Source organism: Haliotis asinina, chromosome 7 (assembly GCF_037392515.1).
Source record: "Haliotis asinina isolate JCU_RB_2024 chromosome 7, JCU_Hal_asi_v2, whole genome shotgun sequence".
NCBI lineage: Eukaryota > Metazoa > Mollusca > Gastropoda > Lepetellida > Haliotidae > Haliotis > Haliotis asinina.
In genome coordinates this window covers 2083208-2104226 of record NC_090286.1, presented here as the reverse complement: position 1 = coordinate 2104226, position 21019 = coordinate 2083208, and the positions used below count along the sequence as shown (strand labels likewise).

Sequence of the window (21019 nt, the reverse complement as noted above, 5' to 3'; positions counted from 1 at the left end):
AAGTGTTTGAAGTGGCACGTCATGTTTTGTGTCGTTTATTGCTCAAAGTGCGTTAAGAAATGTCCGCGGTATTTTCAAAGATAGATTTCTGCCGGTCTGTAAGTGCCCATGAAGAAACTACTGCATTCATCATCAGTATTTATTCTGAGAAAACATTTAATGTCAGCAAATTCCGACTGTCCGGGTGACTGGGAGGTCCCCATGGCGGAGTTGTGGGAGAAGAACTTAATTTGTCTGAATGAAGTCCTCATTGAAAACAAAATATAACTACAACCAGTAAGGAAAAAGATGTATTTATTAAGCAAAACTGCTCCTGTTCCTTGTAATGTAATGATTAAAAGAACATTTCTACAATCATAAGAAATATATATGTATGTATCCATTATACTGAAAATAAACCTAGGCCCTGCCTACAACTGAGTAGTTTTAGTAAGCATGTACTTGATACGTCTATATAAAAACAACAGAAAAGAGCACCGTAAAATTAAAATGCCTCGCTTCTGATTCTGAGCCCATCAAATATCTGACGTGTATGTAAAGGTGTCATTACGACAGAGCCAGACTCTACTCTTGATACTGTCTCTACATACAACTATCGAGGACCAGTTGGTGTCAGAGACAAACGGAAACCTGAAAGATATCTATAGTTGACATTTAGGCATGACCTCAACATTAATAGTCTGCGTTTAGAAACAATCCTTAACATGTAGGTGTTAAAAAACACAAGTAATTTCCCCAGAGTCGTTTCTTCACAATTCCCTTAATGGTCGACACATCATGAATGATACAGCATGCTGTCCATGTAAACGTTTGTGGTAATTACTGTATTAATAAATGATCACTAATGGTATTCTGCTCCTAAATAATGTCCTTTGTAGCAAATCTAAACAGTGTTCTTTTCGAAACGTAATATTAAACTACTTGGCTGACAACAATGCCAATGTTTTATAGTTTTATTATCACACATCACATTTGAGTGTCAACATGTGGTCATTATTTCCGACGTGGGCACTGCTGCCACTCCATCCTTCCTCAGCTGTGTCTTGTGTAGTTTTAGATGTGAGCCTGGCTGTTGGAATATACACCTCTGAGACTCAGTGACTCATACATGTCCGGTGACCGTCCGTCCAGCGTGGCATACTGACTTCCCGATATGGCATCGTATTCACGATTCTCCGCTGTCTTAGGCGCAGAAAGTTGCAAACCCGCCGCGCTTTCACTTGTGCTGGACTTGTTCTCTCCATTCCTGCAAAAGAAATGTGCCTGGTTGTTTCTGCGTGGTTGTGCATAAATCTGTTCAGTGAGTGATATCAATTACCAATCTGACATACACATAGTAGCACAGATCCGTTTAAATGAATGTGTATGACATTGATTGTATGTTTATTATCAGAAAATGTTTTTAAACGAGACAAGAACAGATGACTTTCATATAGTACTCAAAGTTTGGAGACGAACAATATAAGGATTACTTGCCCAAAACTGAAATATTCCGTAACTCAATGTTTGTGTGGGACGTATAGGATCTGACTTTATCGATGCACGATCAGAGCATGCAGTCATGGAGACGATGTGCATGAAGTGCCAAGAAAGTTAGTTATACATCTACAGCCATGCGTGCAAGAAAGGATGGAAGCTTTCTCGGCCACTATAGAGAAGACTTTAACGTGTTTGTTTTCCACGTACTACTAGATATTGGAACGATCGTGAGTTTGCTATAAAGGGATGTTATTGCACAATAGAACATACATTGGTTCATTGTGACTAGACTGTACATTCATGGACGATACTGCACGAACTCACTTTGGCAGAGTCGGTGATGCAGGATACCTGCATGGGTGGCCAGCTCGGTGGCAATACCTCAGTGATATATGTGCCACCAGTTGTTCATGATCCTTGAAAGACGCCTTGTCGCATATAGCAACTCGGCAATGCACTTACTATAGAGTTGATCAGTCTTCAGTCGCCAGCCATGCAGTCATTTTCTGAGATCATTAAACCGCAGTGCCATGCATCACATGGATCAAATACGTTCGAATTCGTGAATTTGTGAAGTTGATCTCGTGGGGACTTTGTTTTGAACATTTCTGGTTCAGACATTTTAGTGGCTGAACACATGCTGCAAGTTGGCACTGTGCAGCACTTGCATCGGGCCCTTGTTCATTCAACATGTCTTCTCTCATTGTCGCCCCTGGCATTTGAAACAAATACAGGTAGATGTATTATTTTAGATTAATACATCTACGTTATTATTTTAGAGCACTAAGCCTCGGAAATTTTGAGTAATGTATTAACTTAACAGTGCTCTCTGTGAAACAATTGTTTCTGTATAATGACACAGCTCCAGAGTTGTTAATATCTAGTCACACATCTGCCTCAAATGCAACATCAATTGCAACATCAATTGTATTGCTTGTATACCGAACACCAATATTCACATATAACAATGCACTTTACTTGACGTCTGTCTTCTTCCTCCATAGACACACCGCGCCCATCACTAAAGCCATGAATACCAGCATTGATAGCGCTCCCAACAAGCCCGCAGACAGATGTGTTATACCGTTGTCATCTAGGGCCCCTGTAACAGATAAGATGTGTTATACTGTTGTCATCTAGGATCCGTGTAACAGATAACATGTGCTATATTGTTGTCATCTGGGGCACCTGTAACAGATGAGAGGTCCTTTATAAACCGTTGTCCTAATGGAACGTCAAAATAAAACACTTCTATACGGAAATCTTTGTTGAAAATAACATTGTGACTGCATTGTGACATTCACCAGTCATATATGCAAAGGCTAGTAAAGATCGGGGAATGAGGACTTCCACTGAACATTGTAATCCTTCATTGCATCTTGGAAATCGCTACAAGTACACAACTCTGCATTCAATGTCCATAATCTGCTGGTCACTACTGGATGAGTATGTCTTTCTTTAAGGTAATATTTTATATCAAATTTCCTATACTTCGGAAAAGACACACATTTTCTCTTCATTTTTTCTTCATATATCTCTTGACAATGGCGTCGGTTCACTCTCAGTGTATCATTTGTAGGCAGAATGTTATATAAGGGGTTGAATGTTAACCTGTAAATATATATATAATGTCTAAGTCTTTGCACCGTTGTATAGATTATTGATTTCCTAAATTATGACCCTTGGGTATCCGGGATTGAATAGCAGACCAAGTTGTGGTTAACAGGAGTTTGTGCAGGCTGGCATGGTTGATGCAAATCATTGTACCCCAAACGCAGCGTCGAACATGATGTTAAAACTCCCAACTGTCTATTCCAGACTGTTTATATGCTGCAGTCATACAACTGAAATATTGATGATTGTGGCTTCAAGTAACAAACAACTGAAAGAAAACAAATATACATTTAACAGGAAAAGATACAGAACGTCAACAGTTAACATTTAATTCCCCTTATCTTCAAGGATTTACATACTACTTCATAACAACTATAACAAACACAATATTTTTTATTAAATGTGAATAATCTCCCATCTTTTAACATGAAGTAACACTAAACGGTTAAGAATAATAATTTCAATCCATGTGCTAATATCTGGTATATCAGGTTACAGCCTGCACGTATGTCATACTTGTATTTGGGTTTATCTATTTTAGAGTACATGTAATACTTTACGGTTTCATGAGCATGTTCTCAGATTTTCACATTGTTTTTTGTTTCCTACTTTGAGTGCAGTCTTGTCCTTTCCACCCTGACTGACAGCCTGATTCACATATTCCCGTATCCCGCGGACAGACATCCACCCCTTCTTCGCACTTCCGGGCTCTGCAGTTGCCCAAACAGTTAGCTCCGTACTCAATACCCTGGATACAAGCTGAAAAGTATAGAATTGAACCATACGTAATTGTGGTTTTTAACATAGTTCTATACGTCACAATCACAACACAGCAAACATCAGGACTGACAACAAACCTTCTGTACAGTCAATACCCTTCCAACCGCTACTGCAACCATTTTCACACATCCCGCTCACATGATCACAACTGTCTGACGAGGACTCGGCGCACTTCCTGTCAGAGCAATATTTGGAACAGCCGTCGCCGTAGGAACGAAGACATTCTGTGAATAAATGACACGCGCTGCTATACTTTAAACTCAGTCACATGTGTCGAAACGCGTGTGTATGTTTACAATATTATACAAGAGTTGAAATGAAACAATGAAATGTGTCCAAAACAGCGAAAATCAGGATGGTGAAACACACCGGTACCAATTTTAATAAAAGCGCCTAAACACAACAGTCTAGAGCATATGGAAGACAGACTTCCATTCCAGCTTGTGGCACCTGGGCACTGGCATTTGTGAATGGATTCCGAAGGGCTTGTCGCACAACATATGGGTCATCTGCTCTTGATGGATTTTTTTCTGTGTGTTACAGAGCGAGGTCTGTCCTTTACTCCGAGACAACGGAAGAGGGTGAGCAACACTTCTTATGGCGTCACCATCCTGTACCCATGCAATGGACTTGTTTCTGTCGTGGACGCTTAACGGCCTGCGTTGTGACATGGTGAAGAAGTTGTGGGGCTTCAATACTGTCTGTAGCTTCTTTTAAATGAAATGTGTCCACAAGCTGCATGGGAAGTATGTCTTCCACAGTACTAGGCTGTTGTGTTTGAGTATATGAATCATACATGTTGCTGCTGTGTTTCAGCGCCCTTGTTCACTGCTTTTTGGCAATGTTTAATTTCAGTCAAACTCAACGAAAATTGAATAAGTTGCTTTACTGCATGTTATAACATGTCTCCATGCAAGTAGCAGAGGTACTGGAAGTTCCCATGGTCTCTAGTATGGTGATCTACCTTCTGTTGTTGGCGATCTAGAGCCGATTTTATACTGCATTTGTCGAAATTATATGATGATATTAGGTTTCACTTTCAAGGCTAGTTTTAACTCTCACTGTGATATTCTACTTGTTTTACTGTCCTTTGTCGACAGGTTTTTATTATATACACATCTTCTATTTCAATCTTTAACATGTTCTCGTCACGATATTGCTGTAATATTGCCGACGTGACGTTAAATAATAACTCACTCACTCACTTATAACATGTCGTTAAAGTGCCCATTAAGCACACACAAAGTTGCATTTACCTGAGAGCATAAATGACCTCACCACATTTACGTTTACATATTACTATCACATCTTAGGGTGTTCGTACAGTGTTTGTGTATAATTTATTATATTAGTGTACAGAAAGTGTGTCTTACTGAGGGTACAGTCCGTTCCATTCCAACCTGCTTCACAATCTCCATCACACTTTCCCGTCACACGGTCACAGCTAGAGTTGTCTCCCTTACAATTTCTGTTTGGACAAGCCATTCTACAGTTAGCACCATAGTAGCCAAATTCACATACTGAAAGAAAATTGAATATCTGACAATAATGTGACACTTTAAATTGTGAAATTCCTGACTAAATTACATTTCTAATGAACAGGCTATTGTAAGGCCAGGATTTGTAGACACTAACAAAGAGATAACTCTTCAGCTGAGACAGTCACCCAGCACGGACCTGTATCACACTTTTCTGTTGTCCATCCAGGCAGACACACTCCACTGGGGCAGATGCCGTCCACGTAGTCGCACACCTCGCCGTCACAGTGGCAGTAGTTGTCACAGTCATCGCCAAAAGTACCACTGCTACATACTGTTGATACAAAAAATAATAATTTGCAGTAGTAAGGGTACGTAGGCATGGTGAAACACGGTATCCTGATAATGAGTGAGTGAGTGAGTGAGTTACGATTTAACGTCACATCAGCACTATTTCAGCCATATCGTGACGAGAACATTCAGCAATAAGAACGACTATTGTGTCCATTATAAAACCTGTCAACGAAGGACAGTAAAACAACTAGGATATCACAATTAGCATTAAAACTAGTGTGGAAAGGTAAAACTGATATCATTATATGGACAATACAGTATAAAAACAGGCTATAGATCGCCAGCAACAGAAGGTAGATCACCACACTAAGGACCATGGGGACTTACAGTACCCTTGCTACCTGCATGGACCCTAGTTGGATTTATACCATCCCCTCAGCCGCTGGCGATTGTAAGAAATTGTAGCCAAAATTGTATCCTGATAATGAAATGAAATATCCTTGGCTCTTGGTTGTTTGGCGTTAACCATGACAGATATGTCTCCGAAAAGAATTCTATTAGTTGGACATCAACCACCATTGTCAACGTATCTTGCCCTATCGACGTCTGTTCAACGGGAACTTGGAAGACCGCTTGAAAGCAACAGGAATTACGTTCAGAAGGGTCATCAAAGTCCGTCTACTTGTAAATCGCCATCTGAGTTTGGCGTGGTTTTCAGAACGGCATGGAGTCTGAAGAAACTACTGGAAAATCCACAATTACGATAGCTGTTTCCTGCCCCATGTAGAAGATGAACAATTAAACTGTCAATACATATGAAACATATGCATCAGGTCAACATCTGGTCACTGATGGACAGGTCGATACTGTTACAAACTAGATCCTGTCAGCCTTAATCACGACATCCTCACAGATAATCAATGCATCTAGATACCCCTAAGTCAAATTGTCTTCTATTTGAAATAATTACGAACTTGCCAGAAGATCACTAAGTGATCTCAGCTGAGATCATAGATAAATACTAATCTTGACTGTCTGTCATGGCATGTTGTCGTAATGTACCAACACTAGCCTATTTTGTCTGAAAATGACGCTTTCGTGTCATCAATTCACACATATATCTGGTAAAGATCATATTAGTTCATTCTGATTTCCTTCCATCACAATTAAATGCATTAAGGATGTATACTTTCTAAACAACCTTCACTTGCGTGTCCACCGAAATACTTACTGCACTAAAGTCTCGTTAATCGGACACCATCAGTTAAACAGCAAATTTTCGGAGTGACGAGGATGTCATACTAAATAATTTAGACTAAATTACGTTTATTCACTTTGTTACCAAAACAACGTTAGGTCAGGATTGTCGGATAAACGGGGGATTAACGAGAATGTACTGTACTCACTCACTCACTCATGCAATGTTCACAATGCAGATGATAAAATACTTTTTACCATCAACCTCCACTTCACAGAAATCCATCATAGGTACGTTCACATTGTTAAGTTCGTTGTTGACAGTTACTGTGTACAGGACCAGGTAGCGCCCTTCACCCAAACACGTGGCCGTCAAAACATCAGGTATGTCTGTCCCGTCTCTGTTCCCTGTCACGTTGTGGCAGTTGACTCCATCAGTTGGGGAGGCGGCAGTGTCAGCTATGTAGATCTGGATACCATTCCGACGAACTTTATCTGATCAGCATTTATAGAATTCAACATTATCAGTGCATATGTGCACAAATATTACAGAACATCATATATAGACTACTCCACACAAACAACTTGACTACAGTATACTTCTTACACATGTCGGAATAATAACTGTATTGTTCTTTTAAAATTACCTGACAGCTATGAAGATATTCTCCATAAAAACTGGGACATGAACCAAAAAAGGGCCTTGGTTCTGGAAAACCCAGTTTTGGGTACAACATAGGTAATGGTTGGAGAAGATGTGTACAGCCATGTGCCACACAGGCACCATTGACACTAATGCATGGACGTTACCTGTCTGTAGCTGTATATACTCTTGCATCTGCATTATCATTATTTTCGCTGCCGTTTGTGTTTGCAAAACATGAAACAGGAACGTGTACAGTATAAAATGAAGCCAAATGGTTTCTCTTTGTACTCACAGTCTCTCCTGAAGTATATTGTGACATGACGTATTCTGGCCATATCCCCCAGATCAACCCTCCACCATGCCTCTGTTATAGAGTTGTCTCGCCAGTCCGAATAAAAGCACTGGTGATAGTTATTAGCGCTGTTGTCACCATTTACAGCATTGCCAGGATTCTGATAGACTGAGCTGGATGATGTGGGTTTGTTGAGTGCTATATTTCCTGTGACAAAAGACAAGGATTTAGTCCTTGACGGGCAGTTGATGAAAATTTTAAAGTTCTGATATATACCGGAGAAAATGTAAATATTATCTTATATGGGCTTAAATCAGTTGTATGCTGCATTAACGAATTCTGAAGGCTACGTTAGAAACAAATCCATTTAACAAACGGCACCAAAATAAAAAGTATCATAAATTGTGAAAATAATTGCCTGTCTGTTCAAAAACGGCTGGAAACACATTCCTCGAACACAGCCTATGTTGCGTAGTGGAATTGTTAAACAAATTTTGTAAGTACTAAATATGAAAAAGCGAAATGTGCTCAACTAAAATGGTAACTAAACAATGATATTGCCACTCCGACCACCAAACTAAAATGACACCTTTTTCCACTCCGTCCACCAAACTAAATATTGACACCTTTTATGACTGTCCACCAAACTAAGTTGACTAGATAAGTTATTTGAATTTACACAACTGTTTCGAATATGAACAATGCCCGAATATGGCAACTATTTGTCATAATTCACAACAGTGCAGACCCACACTCTACTTTTCGACCCTACATCTTGCCGTCCAAAACGCATATACACGACTCTGCAATCCAAAAAACTCAAAATGCACGAGACGTGACGGTTGCGTTTTGATGCGATGTTCGTGTTTCTTGAAAAGGTGTGTTTTGGCTATTGTTTTTCACATATCCAAAATTATGAACTAATGTAACCGACATTCTCTTCAGAACAGCCTATCTGTTCCCAGTAAACATGTGCACGAGACTTTGATTATTGGTGAGTTAAATGAGTTCGCACAGAAGAAAATGAATTATGCACAACGTTAACCTGACTAGATTTCTTCCCTGTCATCATACTACAGGACTGAAAGCAGGAACATGCCTCGAGTGACAACAAAGACAGAGGGAATGAGCAACTGGTATACAACACATGATCACGTGACCAGGATCTTGGTCGTGGGTGTCCATTACTACTGCTGCTTTGCTTTTGTCTGCTTCGGCTATGGTTATGGTTTTGTCTTCACGGAGTTCTTTGATGAATTTTCGAGGTTGGAGAGGTTGCTGCGCTGTTGAATGGGTTTTCTAATAAGATAAGCTATCTGATGTCCCAGGTAGACATTAATGCCATTGGGAGCTAATTTTTGAAGGCTAGTGATGAATTCATCTGATGGGGTGATTCTGCAGGTTGGGGTGAATTTTAGGCCCTCCGACAGAAGGGAGGTCTGGGCTGGTGACAGGACTTTGGAGCTGAGGTTGACGACTGTCTTTTGGTTGTAAGTTCCACGGTTGACGATGGTAGTGCCACCACGGGAGGTGTTGACTACCGCTTGTTGTTCGAGATTGCTGAACTTTTTTACGCTGCTTAATCTTGTCGTTGAGGGTGACATTGTATATATCCCCAGTACCTCGAACATCACAAAAGCCACTCCTGATGTCATTTAATCATCACTCTGCTGTGTTTACATCTCCCCATCATCATTGTTTATATAACGTCTATGTCATCTACCTCATTGATTGTATACACATGCACACATCAGGCTTCCTGTAAATCTAATTATGTGTACATCACTCTGCTGTGTACACATTTGTTAACTGGCTTCACTTAATCCATGTTATCATTGTTTTTATAACTGCATTTGATCCGCCGTCCTCTGTGATTTGTTTGTATATACATGTACTTATCTTCTTCCTGTGAATACTGGTAAATATAATATGCCTTGTACTCCTGTCTCTATCACCTGAAGAAGGGGCAAGAAATAGAACCGAGAAGTCGTGTAAGACAATAAACAGAAGTTGTCATCAGTATACTCGTCTTATTATATTCAGCAACATCTAAATGCCTCTCAAGAATCCCCCAAACAGTGATGACGCAGACAAATGAAAAGCAATGACAATTAAAATGCTGCCCCTATCAAGGTTAAGACAACCATCTTGCCCAGATCCAGTCAAAAGCTCTAAACTTTAAAAAGTCCTAATTAAGAGATACTAAGTCCTAATTAGAAGATATTAAGTCCTAATTAGGAGATACTATGTCCTAATTAGACGATATTAAGTCATAATTAGGAGATAAAAAAATTCAGACTGTGGCACTAGAACATTTCCGTTTAGTGGGTGTACAGATGATTACATTTGCCAATGTAGAGCACATAAAATGAAGCGTTCATTAAGTGGTGGACATGTCAAGTGTATGATATTATCTAAACTACCGGGCAAAAGAAAGTTATCACTTTTAAATTAGTTGTATAAAAACACAAAGATGGAAACAGGTTTCATCGCACGTCGAAAATTTTCGCCCAAATGCAAATTTTCCCAAGAACAACACAGCTTCCCGAACGCAGCTTTCCAAATCATGCATTTTGCAAAACGTGAAACACGTGTCTTCTGGACATTGGTCGAAATGCACGTGCAAGATTGTACCATGAATACCGACGTTGGACAGAGCAAGCATACAGTTAGCAAAAACTCATCAACAATATTCCACAAGCGCAACGAGACAGAGCGATTGGTATGGCGAATATGGGGGCTTCTCAACGTCACCTGGCAAGAACCTTCAACTGCAGCCAGGCCACCATCAGCAAGTCGCTAAACCGCTACCGGCAGACAGGACAGACTCAAGACCCACCAAGATCGTGAAGACCGAGAGTGACAACACCAGTCGAAGACCGCTACGTCCGACAGATTCACCTCCGGAACAGATTCGTAACGGCGACGTCAACGGTGGCGACGACACTAGGGCATGCCATTAGCAGGCGAACTGTCCTTCGGCGACTTCGTGTAGCCGGGATACGAGCTTACCGACCCTTCCGTGGAATGGCTTTGACCCGTCAACACCGTGAACGCAGACTTCGATGGGCACGAACTGTGCGTCGGTGGCAGGGACACGACTAGGAAAGGGTGCTCTTTACAGATGAAAGTCGGTTCTGTCTCTTCAGGAACGATGGCAGGGTTAGAGTTTTTCGACGAAGGGCGAGCGATTGGCACCGAACTGCGTCAGAGAAGTTCAACCATTTGGAGGTAGCGGTGTCATGGTATGGGGTGGCATTTGTGGCCAGGTGACAACACCATTGGTTATCATCCGTGGAAATGTGACCGGTCAGCGATACAGGGACGAAGTGTTGAGACCTCATGTGGTGCCCTTTATTCAACAGCAGCCAAGAGGATTACTTTTGCAGGATGACAACGCAAGGCCTCACACCGCCAAGATTGTTCGAGAGTACCTCAACAATGTTAACGTCAACGTATTGCCTTGGCCAGCGTGTTCTCAAGACATTAACCCCATTGAACATCTGGGGGATCGCCTTTATCGTCAGTTGAGACAGCATGTTCCATCTCCAGTGAACCGACAGGAACTCGAACAGACTCTATTGAACCTATGGAACAGGATTCCTGTTGACGCTATCCGCCGTCTGACCACGTCAATGAGGAGGCGTGTGTTGGCGTGTATTGACGCCCAGGGGGTCACACTCGCTATTGATGAAGTGTTTCCTGACTTCTGTCCCATAGAATGACCCTTTATGATCTTTTTGAAAGAACTGTGATTTGTGTAATTTTTAATTTGGACCCCTTGTTTCTTTCTTCGTGAATTGTGGGAGATTGCAAAATAACATGACGATGAATTTTCATTCTAATTATCAGAAAATGACTTCTGTCAACACATTAGTTATCAGAAATCTCATGTACGCTACTGTTTTTACTGTTGAGCCAAGTTGGTGATAACTTTCTTTTGTCCGTTAGTTTATAATACATTGCTCAGAGGTTTCCATTTGGAATGATATTTAGACAAAACATTTTTATTACAAGCAATAATTCTTTCTACTTTGTCCACATCCTTGACGACATTAACAAGACAATAAATGGATAGTTCATTCTGTATTATACTTATACAATATCTAAGATTAATAAAATTTTCTCTAAAATCCCTGTGCAATATTACATTTTATTAATACACGTTGGGGCTTTCAGGTTCTGACTGACAAGAGGGCAAATATTTATTTCAGTTATCATCATTTAAACCAAACGATAAAGTTGATTTTATACGTTAGTGACATGTGTTTTAGTTGTTCATGTAAAGTTGAGATGCATTATCGTTACACAGATCACTTATGAGAATGATGCCATGCTAAGAAACAATTCCAAAGGAATCAAGCAAATGAAATCACTTCACCGTGACATTTTAACATATTGACGGTTGACTGAAGGCGTAAGTTTACACGTGAACATGGTCATTTCTAATCTGAACTGAAGGTAGCTAATATATTTACTAATCTATGAAGCCTATAGTATTCCCAGAAATTATTGAGAATCATGTTGCGTCATGTAACTCAGTACGTTTATTAACTTCTGGCGTTTTACTTACATAAACATGTTAAAACATCATCCTTTTACAGTCACAGTCTTGTTTTAGTACTTTGTTAGACCTCCTCTCTCAGCAATGCATGCCTGAATACGCCTAGGCACACTACCCATCAAAGTTTGTAGGTAATCGTGTGACAGGGTATCCCAATATTGGACCACCTCGGCCTTCATATCTTCAATATTTCTCAGTCTCTTTTGGTTTATTCTGTTCATCATGACTCCCCACACATTCTCAATTGGGTTTAGGTCTGGGCTGTAACTGGGCCAGTCTAAAACTTGAACATTTTCGCCCGACAACGACTGTTTTGTGTAGCGCGCAGTGTGTTTTGGGTCATTATCATGCTGGAAAATCCAGTCATCTTCATACAATGTTTGTGCTGTCGGAAGAAGGTGACCATTTAGAATGTCAACGTATCTATCTTTTGTCAGGTTTCCCGTGAAAACACACAATGGCGTCACTCCGCGAGCCGATATGCCAACCCACATGTGAAACTTCGGGCTATGTTTTGGTCGCTGGTAGATAGGTTTGACAGTATCTTTGGTCCAAATTTTCACACAATTAGGGAAAAGCCAAACAGAACTTTCATCCAAAAAGAAAACATTATCCCAATCTTGATTTTCATGAGCCCGACACCAGTTTAAACGTTTTTCCTTTTGTGCATCTTTCATCAACGACGTGGGAATTCCACGTTTTTTCACCCAATTAAGTCTCTGTAATTCCTGACTAACTGTTTCATTGCATACCTGAGGACTTCCTCTGCTAATCATTTCATTTCTGATGTTCTCAACACTTTTCAATTTGCCCCTACTCACAATCTGCCCAAGTCTTCGGCGATCCACAACACTGAATTTCCTAGGCCGACCTGCCCCTGCTTTGTGCTCTATCCCGGTTCCTGTTTGAATGTTCTTCAAAGTTCTGTATACTGTAGACAGAGGAATACCATGTCTACAAGCTAACACTTTAGCATCAGCCTCACCCCTTTCAAAATCATCTAGAATGGGCTTTCCCTTCTCTCTTGCTGTAAATTCTGCCATGTCAGCACAGGAAGCCGTCTGCTCAGACAAGGGAGATAACTCTTGACGTAATGAGCTGCCTTCTAAGCCTTCAAGAGTTGTCTCCCTTATTTAGTATGCTTAGTGCATAGTGAAAGCCCTTTTTTCCAATCTTAGCATCATTAGAAAAAAACCCAAAGATTTTCTCATTAATTTCTGGGAACACTGTACATCCAGTCGTCATGTCAGTAATTGTAAAAATGTTTTGTTTGTTGGTTCTCTTTTGTATTGCCGTACTCAGCAATAGTCTATCTATATGGCTTTGATCTGTAAATAACCGAATCTGGGTCAGACAATCCGGTGACCAACAACATAGGCACTGATCTACGAAACTGAGGTACGAGGAGATGTGTTAGCCAAGTCAGCAAGCCTGACAACCTATCCTTTGGCTCGCCTCTTGAGACAAGCATGGGTTGCTGAATTCTTTACGGGCTTAAAAGTTAAAAATAAAATGTTGCTGTTTGAGAAGAATAAATGTGGTAAAGGTTCCGATGTTCGATAGTACTTACCTTTATTGCATGTTAGTCCAGACCAACCCGTGTCACAATATCCAGGACTGCAGCCACTGGTAACATTACACTTGTCTAAAGGACAGTGACACTGGTAACCGCACTCATAGCCGTATGTTCCTTCATGGCAGATTCCTGTAACATGTGTTTAAATGTTCTACTAGAAGCGGGCAGCAAAGATATGGTAGGTAACGTTTTATGCCTTAAAAGGCCTATATGAGTACAACCCGTTACAAACAGTTGAGTCATACTTCGTATTAACAAGAACATGTACAGTGAGGACAGTTGTCGGACCCTGATGACATGCGATGGGCAAAAAGTGACGCGCTTAACCCAGTCTACCACCAGAACAGCTGCCTGTATTAGATGTGTATGTAAGTTGTTGCAATGTTTTGTGAGAGTGGCTTGAGTGTAAGTGGACGTTAAAAAGAAGAAAATATCTTAGACAAGTAGAGAAAGTGGAGCCAGGGGGATTATGATAACGTGGAAGCCAGCAAGACAGATGTCACAGATGCTTAAATAAACAAGTCTCAAGCACTGGGCTGGACACTTGGTTCTTGCCGATGGTGGATATCTGGTCTAGTGATTTTAGTCATCTTCTATGCTGAAAATCATCGTCGCTGCAGCTTGAAAGTTGTTAATGTATAGCTTTCAATCACGGGCCAGTGGCCTACATTCACATGAATAAAGACAATTGTAAAAACATAGTCTCGTTGTTTGGGGGTGTAAGGGTTTCGGCAATGTACAGGACCCCTCAGTCGAAGGGGACCTAGTATATACATCCTCTGGTGTATGAACGGAAGTGGTTGGTGCCTGATGACTTACAACAGAGACGTTGTTTATCCAACTTGTAAGGATAAATTTGTGCATCGTTGCTTGTAGCATAGGTAACACCGATTACAGTATTCGAAATCCTATATTACATAGTAAGTAAGTGTAACACCTCGACAATCATATCATTACGATCATTACAATTTAATTAACACTACTAGCAAAATCAATAAATTTACCGTAAACACTTGTCATCGAAGGACAGTAAAAATACTTGATTAACACAGCCCCTAATTGTAAACTAGTACGCTATCACAAAGATAGGAAACGGGCCATGCATCAAATGAAGGTTGATCACCGTACTAGGGACCGTGGGGCTACGTAATATAGGTAAGACGAAACCACACATACATTTGATATTATCGCTGCAATGTGTCAAGTTGACATAATAGCTGACTGTATGTCAACGATGTCAGCTAGGTCAGACATGTATTCAACTATAAATCATAACATCATAACTTGCACTCCCTTAAGATTACAAATAGAGTTCGCTTGTTACCGCTACATTCACAAAAACATGTCATGAATATGCATTTGCGGCTGAAACATTCCTAGTAGACGTGTAATGGGGTCAAAATAACAAACGTGTCCTCTGCGTGCAAGGAATCAAAGTCTCTTGCTTCTCGGTTGTTTCATGCCTGACCGAAGAAACGCGTAAGGAGAGAAACAAGAAATTCCTGATGAAAGATGATAACCTTCGAGGAGGTTTCATGGTAACAGGACCTCACCATGGTTCAAGTTGTAGCTCTTTCGGGAGACCATTGTCAGGACTGATGTCTTCTGACAAATATGTCACAAGGAATGTGTTGCACACGCCACTTGGGAAACATGTAATTTTTGTTTTGTTTGTTTGATGACGTAAATTTTTTATGCCTTGAGCATGCACTAGTACAAGGATATGTGTGCTATATAAATATCCTATATCCTTTCCTATCCTATCCTTGTAGCAATATCCAGGCGGGGCACACCAGAAATGGCCTTCACACTTTGTACCGACCAGTCAGTGTGAGGAGTGAACGCTTTCACCACTGGGCTACCCCATCATCTCATTTCTTCTGGAGCTTTGGTATGAGTAAACACGCTATCAACACCAGCATACTTAAAGTGACAGTGGCGTAGGGTAATAACACAATTACATAACGACGTCTATGAATATGTGTATGTCTGGTTCTCAAGGACTCAATACTGTACAGACTGGCGACATCCCACAATTTAACATAGACATCCTAACCAAACACACTATCATGTCAACACTCCGATTATCAGGCAGGACAAGAATTTAGTGTCTTTTGAGAGTGTTCAGTTACAACACGGTCATCCTGCGGTTTACTATGGACGTACTACCCTGACACAGTGAATTGGTCAGTCGTTGTTGCATCAGTCTACCCTGACACAGTGTAAGGACAAGCCGTTTTTGTATCAGCCTACTTCCACACAGTGTACTGACCAGTCGTTGTTGTATCAGCCTACTCGCACACAGTGTACTGACCAGTCGTCCTTGTATCAGTCTACTCCCACACAGTGTACTGACCAGTCGTCCTTGTATCAGTTTACTCCCATACAGTGTACTGGTCAGTCGTTGTTGTATCAGCCTACTTCCACACTGTGTACTGACCAGTCGTCCTTGTATCAGTCTACTCTCAAACAGTGTACTGGTCAGTCCTTGTTGTGTCAGTCTACTCCCACACAGTGTACTGACCAGTCATCGTTGTATCAGTCTACTCCCATACAGTGTACTGGTCAGTCGTTGTATCAGCCTACTTCCATACAGTGTACTGACCAGTCATCGTTGTATCAGTCTACTCCCACACAGTGTACTGGTCAGTCGTTGTTGTATCAGTCTACTCCGTTACAGTGTACTGGTCAGTCCTTGTTGTATCAGTCTACTCCCATACAGTGTACTGGTCAGTCGTTGTTGTATCAGCCTACTCCCACACAGTGTACTGACCAGTCATTGTTGTATCAGCCTACTCGCACACAGTGTACTGACCAGTCGTCCTTGTATCAGTCTACTCCCACACAGTGTACTGACCAGTCGTCCTTGTATCAGTTTACTCCCATACAGTGTACTGGTCAGTCGTTGTTGTATCAGCCTACTTCCACACTGTGTACTGACCAGTCGTCCTTGTATCAGTCTACTCTCAAACAGTGTACTGGTCAGTCCTTGTTGTGTCAGTCTACTCCCACACAGTGTACTGACCAGTCATCGTTGTATCAGTCTACTCCCATACAGTGTACTGGTCAGTCGTTGTATCAGCCTACTTCCATACAGTGTACTGACCAGTCATCGTTGTATCAGTCTACTCCCACACAGTGTACTGGTCAGTCGTTGTTGTATCAGTCTACTCCGTTACAGTGTACTGACCAGTCCTTGTTGTATCAGTCTACTCCCATACAGTGTACTGGTCAGTCGTTGTTGTATCAGTTTACTCACACACAGTGTACTGACCAGTCGTCGTTGTGTCAGTCTACTCCCACACAGTGTACTGACCAGTCGTCCTTGTATCAGCCTACTCTCAAACAGTGTACTGGTCAGTCCTTGTTGTGTCAGTCTACTCCCACACAGTGTACTGACCAGTCATCGTTGTATCAGTCTACTCCCACACAGTGTACTGGTGAGTCGTTGTTGTATCAGTGTACTCCCAGACAGTGTACTGGTCAGTCGTTGTATCAGTCTACTTCCATACAGTGTACTGGTCAGTCGTTTTTGTATCAGCCTACTCCCACACAGTGTACTGGTCAGTCGTTGTTGTATCAGTTTACTCACACACAGTGTACTGACCAGTCGTTCTTGTATCAGTCTACTTCCACACAGTGTACTGACCAGTCGTCGTTCTATCAGTCTACTCCCACACAGTGTACCGACCAGTCGTCCTTGTATCAGTCTACTCCCATACAGTGTACTGGTCAGTCCTTGTTGTATCAGCCTACTTCCACACAGTGTACTGACCAGTCGTTGTTGTATCAGCCTACTCCCACACAGTGTACTGGTCAGTCGTTGTTGTATCAGTCTACTCCCACACAGTGTACTGGTCAGTCGTTGTATCAGTCTACTTCCATACAGTGTACTGGTCAGTCGTTGTTGTATCAGCCTACTCCCACACAGTGTACTGACCAGTCGTTGTTGTATCAGTCTACTCCCATACAGTGTACTGACCAGTCGTTGTTGTATCAGTTTACTCACACACAGTGTACTGACCAGTCGTCGTTGTATCAGTCTACTCCCACACAGTGTACTGACCAGTCGTCCTTGTATCAGTCTACTCCCATACAGTGTACTGGTCAGTCGTCCTTGTATCAGCCTACTCCCACACAGTGTACTGGTCAGTCGTTGTTGTATCAGTTTACTCACACACAGTGTACTGACCAGTCGTTCTTGTATCAGTCTACTTCCACACAGTGTACTGACCAGTCGTCGTTCTATCAGTCTACTCCCACACAGTGTACCGACCAGTCGTCCTTGTATCAGTCTACTCCCATACAGTGTACTGGTCAGTCATTGTTCTATCAGTCTACTCCCACACAGTGTACTGGTCAGTCGTCCTTGTATCAGTCTACTCCCACACAGTGTACTGGTCAGTCGTTGTATCAGTCTACTTCCATACAGTGTACTGGTCAGTCGTTGTTGTATCAGCCTACTCCCACACAGTGTACTGACCAGTCGTTCTTGTATCAGTCTACTTCCACACAGTGTACTGACCAGTCGTCGTTGTATCAGTCTACTCCCACACAGTGTACCGACCAGTCGTTCTTGTATCAGTCTACTCCCATACAGTGTACTGGTCAGTCATTGTTGTATCAGTCTACTCCCACACAGTGTACTGGTCAGTCGTTGTTGTATCAGTCTACTTCCACACAGTGTACTGACCAGTCGTCGTTGTATCAGTCTACTCCCACACAGTGTACTGACCAGTCGTTGTTGTATCAGCCTACTCCCACACAGTGTACTGATCAGTCGTTGTATCAGTGTACTCCCACACAGTGTACTGACCAGTCGTCGTTGTATCAGTCTGCTCGTACACAGTGTGCTGACCAGTCGTTGTTGTATCAGTCTACTCCCACGCAGTGTACTGACCAGTCGTTGTTTCATGGTCCCTTTCCACCAGATCACAGAGGTTAAGCATGGTAAATGCGAAACTATAGTGGAAGTAACAAGAGAAAAATCTCGCAAACTTGTACAACTGGCACAACGGTGAAACAGTAAACCTGGATATGATATTATGAACAAATATTGACCGAACATGCATCATTTGGGTGTTTACATCTGTTGATGTGATGGTGAAAGTATTTCAAAATATCACATAATGTTTTCGTATTTTTCCTAGGCCGACATTGTTGCAGCATGTCACATCACCAAAATGGCTGTCTGTATTTAAAAGAGGTGAAGTAGACGAGGCATGTATTGAGCGATAAATCACCACACCGATAAGCACTCTTAATGTTACAAACATTGACTCGTTTGTTGATAACGCGAACTGCTTCTTTGAGAAAAATAACATGAACAATCATGTATTTTCGACTAAAATACTCCCAATATACGTATGATTGGGGTCCCAGCTGCCTCTTGGTTGTTTCATAAATAATTTCACACATTCTAAACATGGGTATGTCGAGCTCGGGACTTCAGCATCACGAGCGGACAGTTTCAGCACTAGGATACCCCATTTCTTTCGGAGCTGTGTTAAGAATACTTGCTTCTACTGGTCCAGACTGGCACCACCCCACAGATTAAAATGGCCGTCCTACTACAAGTACATTTCTTACCTTTTTTGAGTATACACGCTTTAAACAGCACATTTGAATTGATATTGAGGTAACATGAAAACATTACACATGCACTGGGACGTCCATGCTTCTTTCGTCCGGACGATGGCCACGCCATCCTACCCAATCACAGTACACAGAACAAAATCTGACGCAGATTACCAGGCAGGGAAACACCAAGTACATTCTAACGTCATTGGAGACTGTTCTGTTACAATATGGTCATGAATCAATTCAGCGACATTACTTGACACCACGTCCAGCATGGAGACACAGAGCAGCACCTAAAGCATGGAGACATCCAATGTTGCCCAGGGAAGAAACCAGGAAGTAGATTCATGTAGAGACATTACCTGACACCATGCCCAGCATGGAGACAGAGAGCAGCACCCCGTGCACGGAGACCTCCATGTTGCCGAGTGAACTAAACAGGAAACTTATTTTTGTATCCTCTTAAACATGACAAAGATGTTATCAGCTGACATTATTATGGTCCTGCAACTCTGACCCTTTTACAATCCAGGGCCCACCGGTGCAAATTGCGTGGATGAAAATTGACCTCTTCGGCTTCAAATGCTCCACCCGTGGTCACGTGGTGAAGACCACGTGATGTAAATAAAACCAACACCATTGCAACCACATGATATATAAGTGACCCGATTATATTTGGGGATTGTTTGTGCAAACAACAGGCTGCACTTTAACACGGAGACGGCGATGCGTACCAGAACAAAGATCACGATTTCGCGTAGTAAACTTTCAGTGAGTGTTATAATAATATTTTGCTTTTTGGGGTCAGTTACATAAAGTTAAGGAGCTGCTGCCGAGTAAGCAGAAAATATGCATCGTGAGAGTTCCAGTTTCTCGACTTGATTGGAGCTACGGGGTGACCACCCTAAATGAATGTGATCGTAACACTTTATAACTATGCCCCAAACGTCATTACAAGTGCACAATTTATTCAGGCAATGCGTTCAAATGTGACTCAGCCCAGCAAGGGGTATATTAAATGTCTGTTTTTGCCTGTATACAATGGTATACCGTATTGATTACAATCAACATTATGGAAAACGTGGAATTTTAAGAGATTTTTTAATTCACACATGATTATGTTACCGGATTACATGTTAATTCTGTACGTGTCTAAAATGCAATTTAAAAAGGAAAGATCTAAATCTGTTTTACATATATTTTAATGGATAATTGCTCAGATCATAGTGTCATCTGTACCTATAGTCATTATTCAGTTCAGAGGACTATGGTGTAAACATGAATGTATTTCTATTTTTCATTATACCTAGATCCAATTCTGTTGTTATTGTGTTTTATGTATTCTAAATTTTCAAATAGCGTCGTCTTCTTCTACAGGTTCAGTATTCACCTGTGAGCTTTGCAACCAACATTACGACACAATTCAGTTCTCCATCAAAAGAACTTCTCCCAACAGTTTCAATGTGAATTTTGCTTAAAATATTTTATTCATTCAGATTATTTTAGAAGACATCAGAAA

At 41.4% G+C, this 21019-nt stretch overlaps 1 protein-coding gene and 1 pseudogene across 2 annotated transcripts; one reads left to right on the top strand and one right to left on the bottom strand.

The window, feature by feature from the left end:
• The window catches only part of LOC137291181 (uncharacterized), a 77788-nt pseudogene that overhangs the window by 25420 nt on the left and 31349 nt on the right, over window positions 1-21019 (top strand).
• LOC137292182 (scavenger receptor class F member 1-like) lies at window positions 278-20103 on the bottom strand. Of its 2 annotated transcripts, XM_067823744.1 has the most exons (10): window positions 19863-20103; window positions 13915-14049; window positions 7781-7987; window positions 7101-7337; window positions 5551-5685; window positions 5247-5393; window positions 3951-4097; window positions 3703-3852; window positions 2458-2581; window positions 278-1246 (listed from the first exon to the last, which is right to left on the bottom strand). In XM_067823744.1, the coding sequence occupies exons 1-10, from the start codon at window positions 19918-19920 to the stop codon at window positions 1054-1056; spliced, it is 1533 nt and encodes a 510-aa protein (XP_067679845.1). In that variant the 5' UTR covers window positions 19921-20103; the 3' UTR covers window positions 278-1053. The 2 variants fall into 2 exon arrangements, with proteins under 2 accessions (XP_067679845.1, XP_067679846.1); XM_067823745.1 differs by lacking the exons at window positions 13915-14049; window positions 19863-20103 and adding an exon at window positions 8540-8575.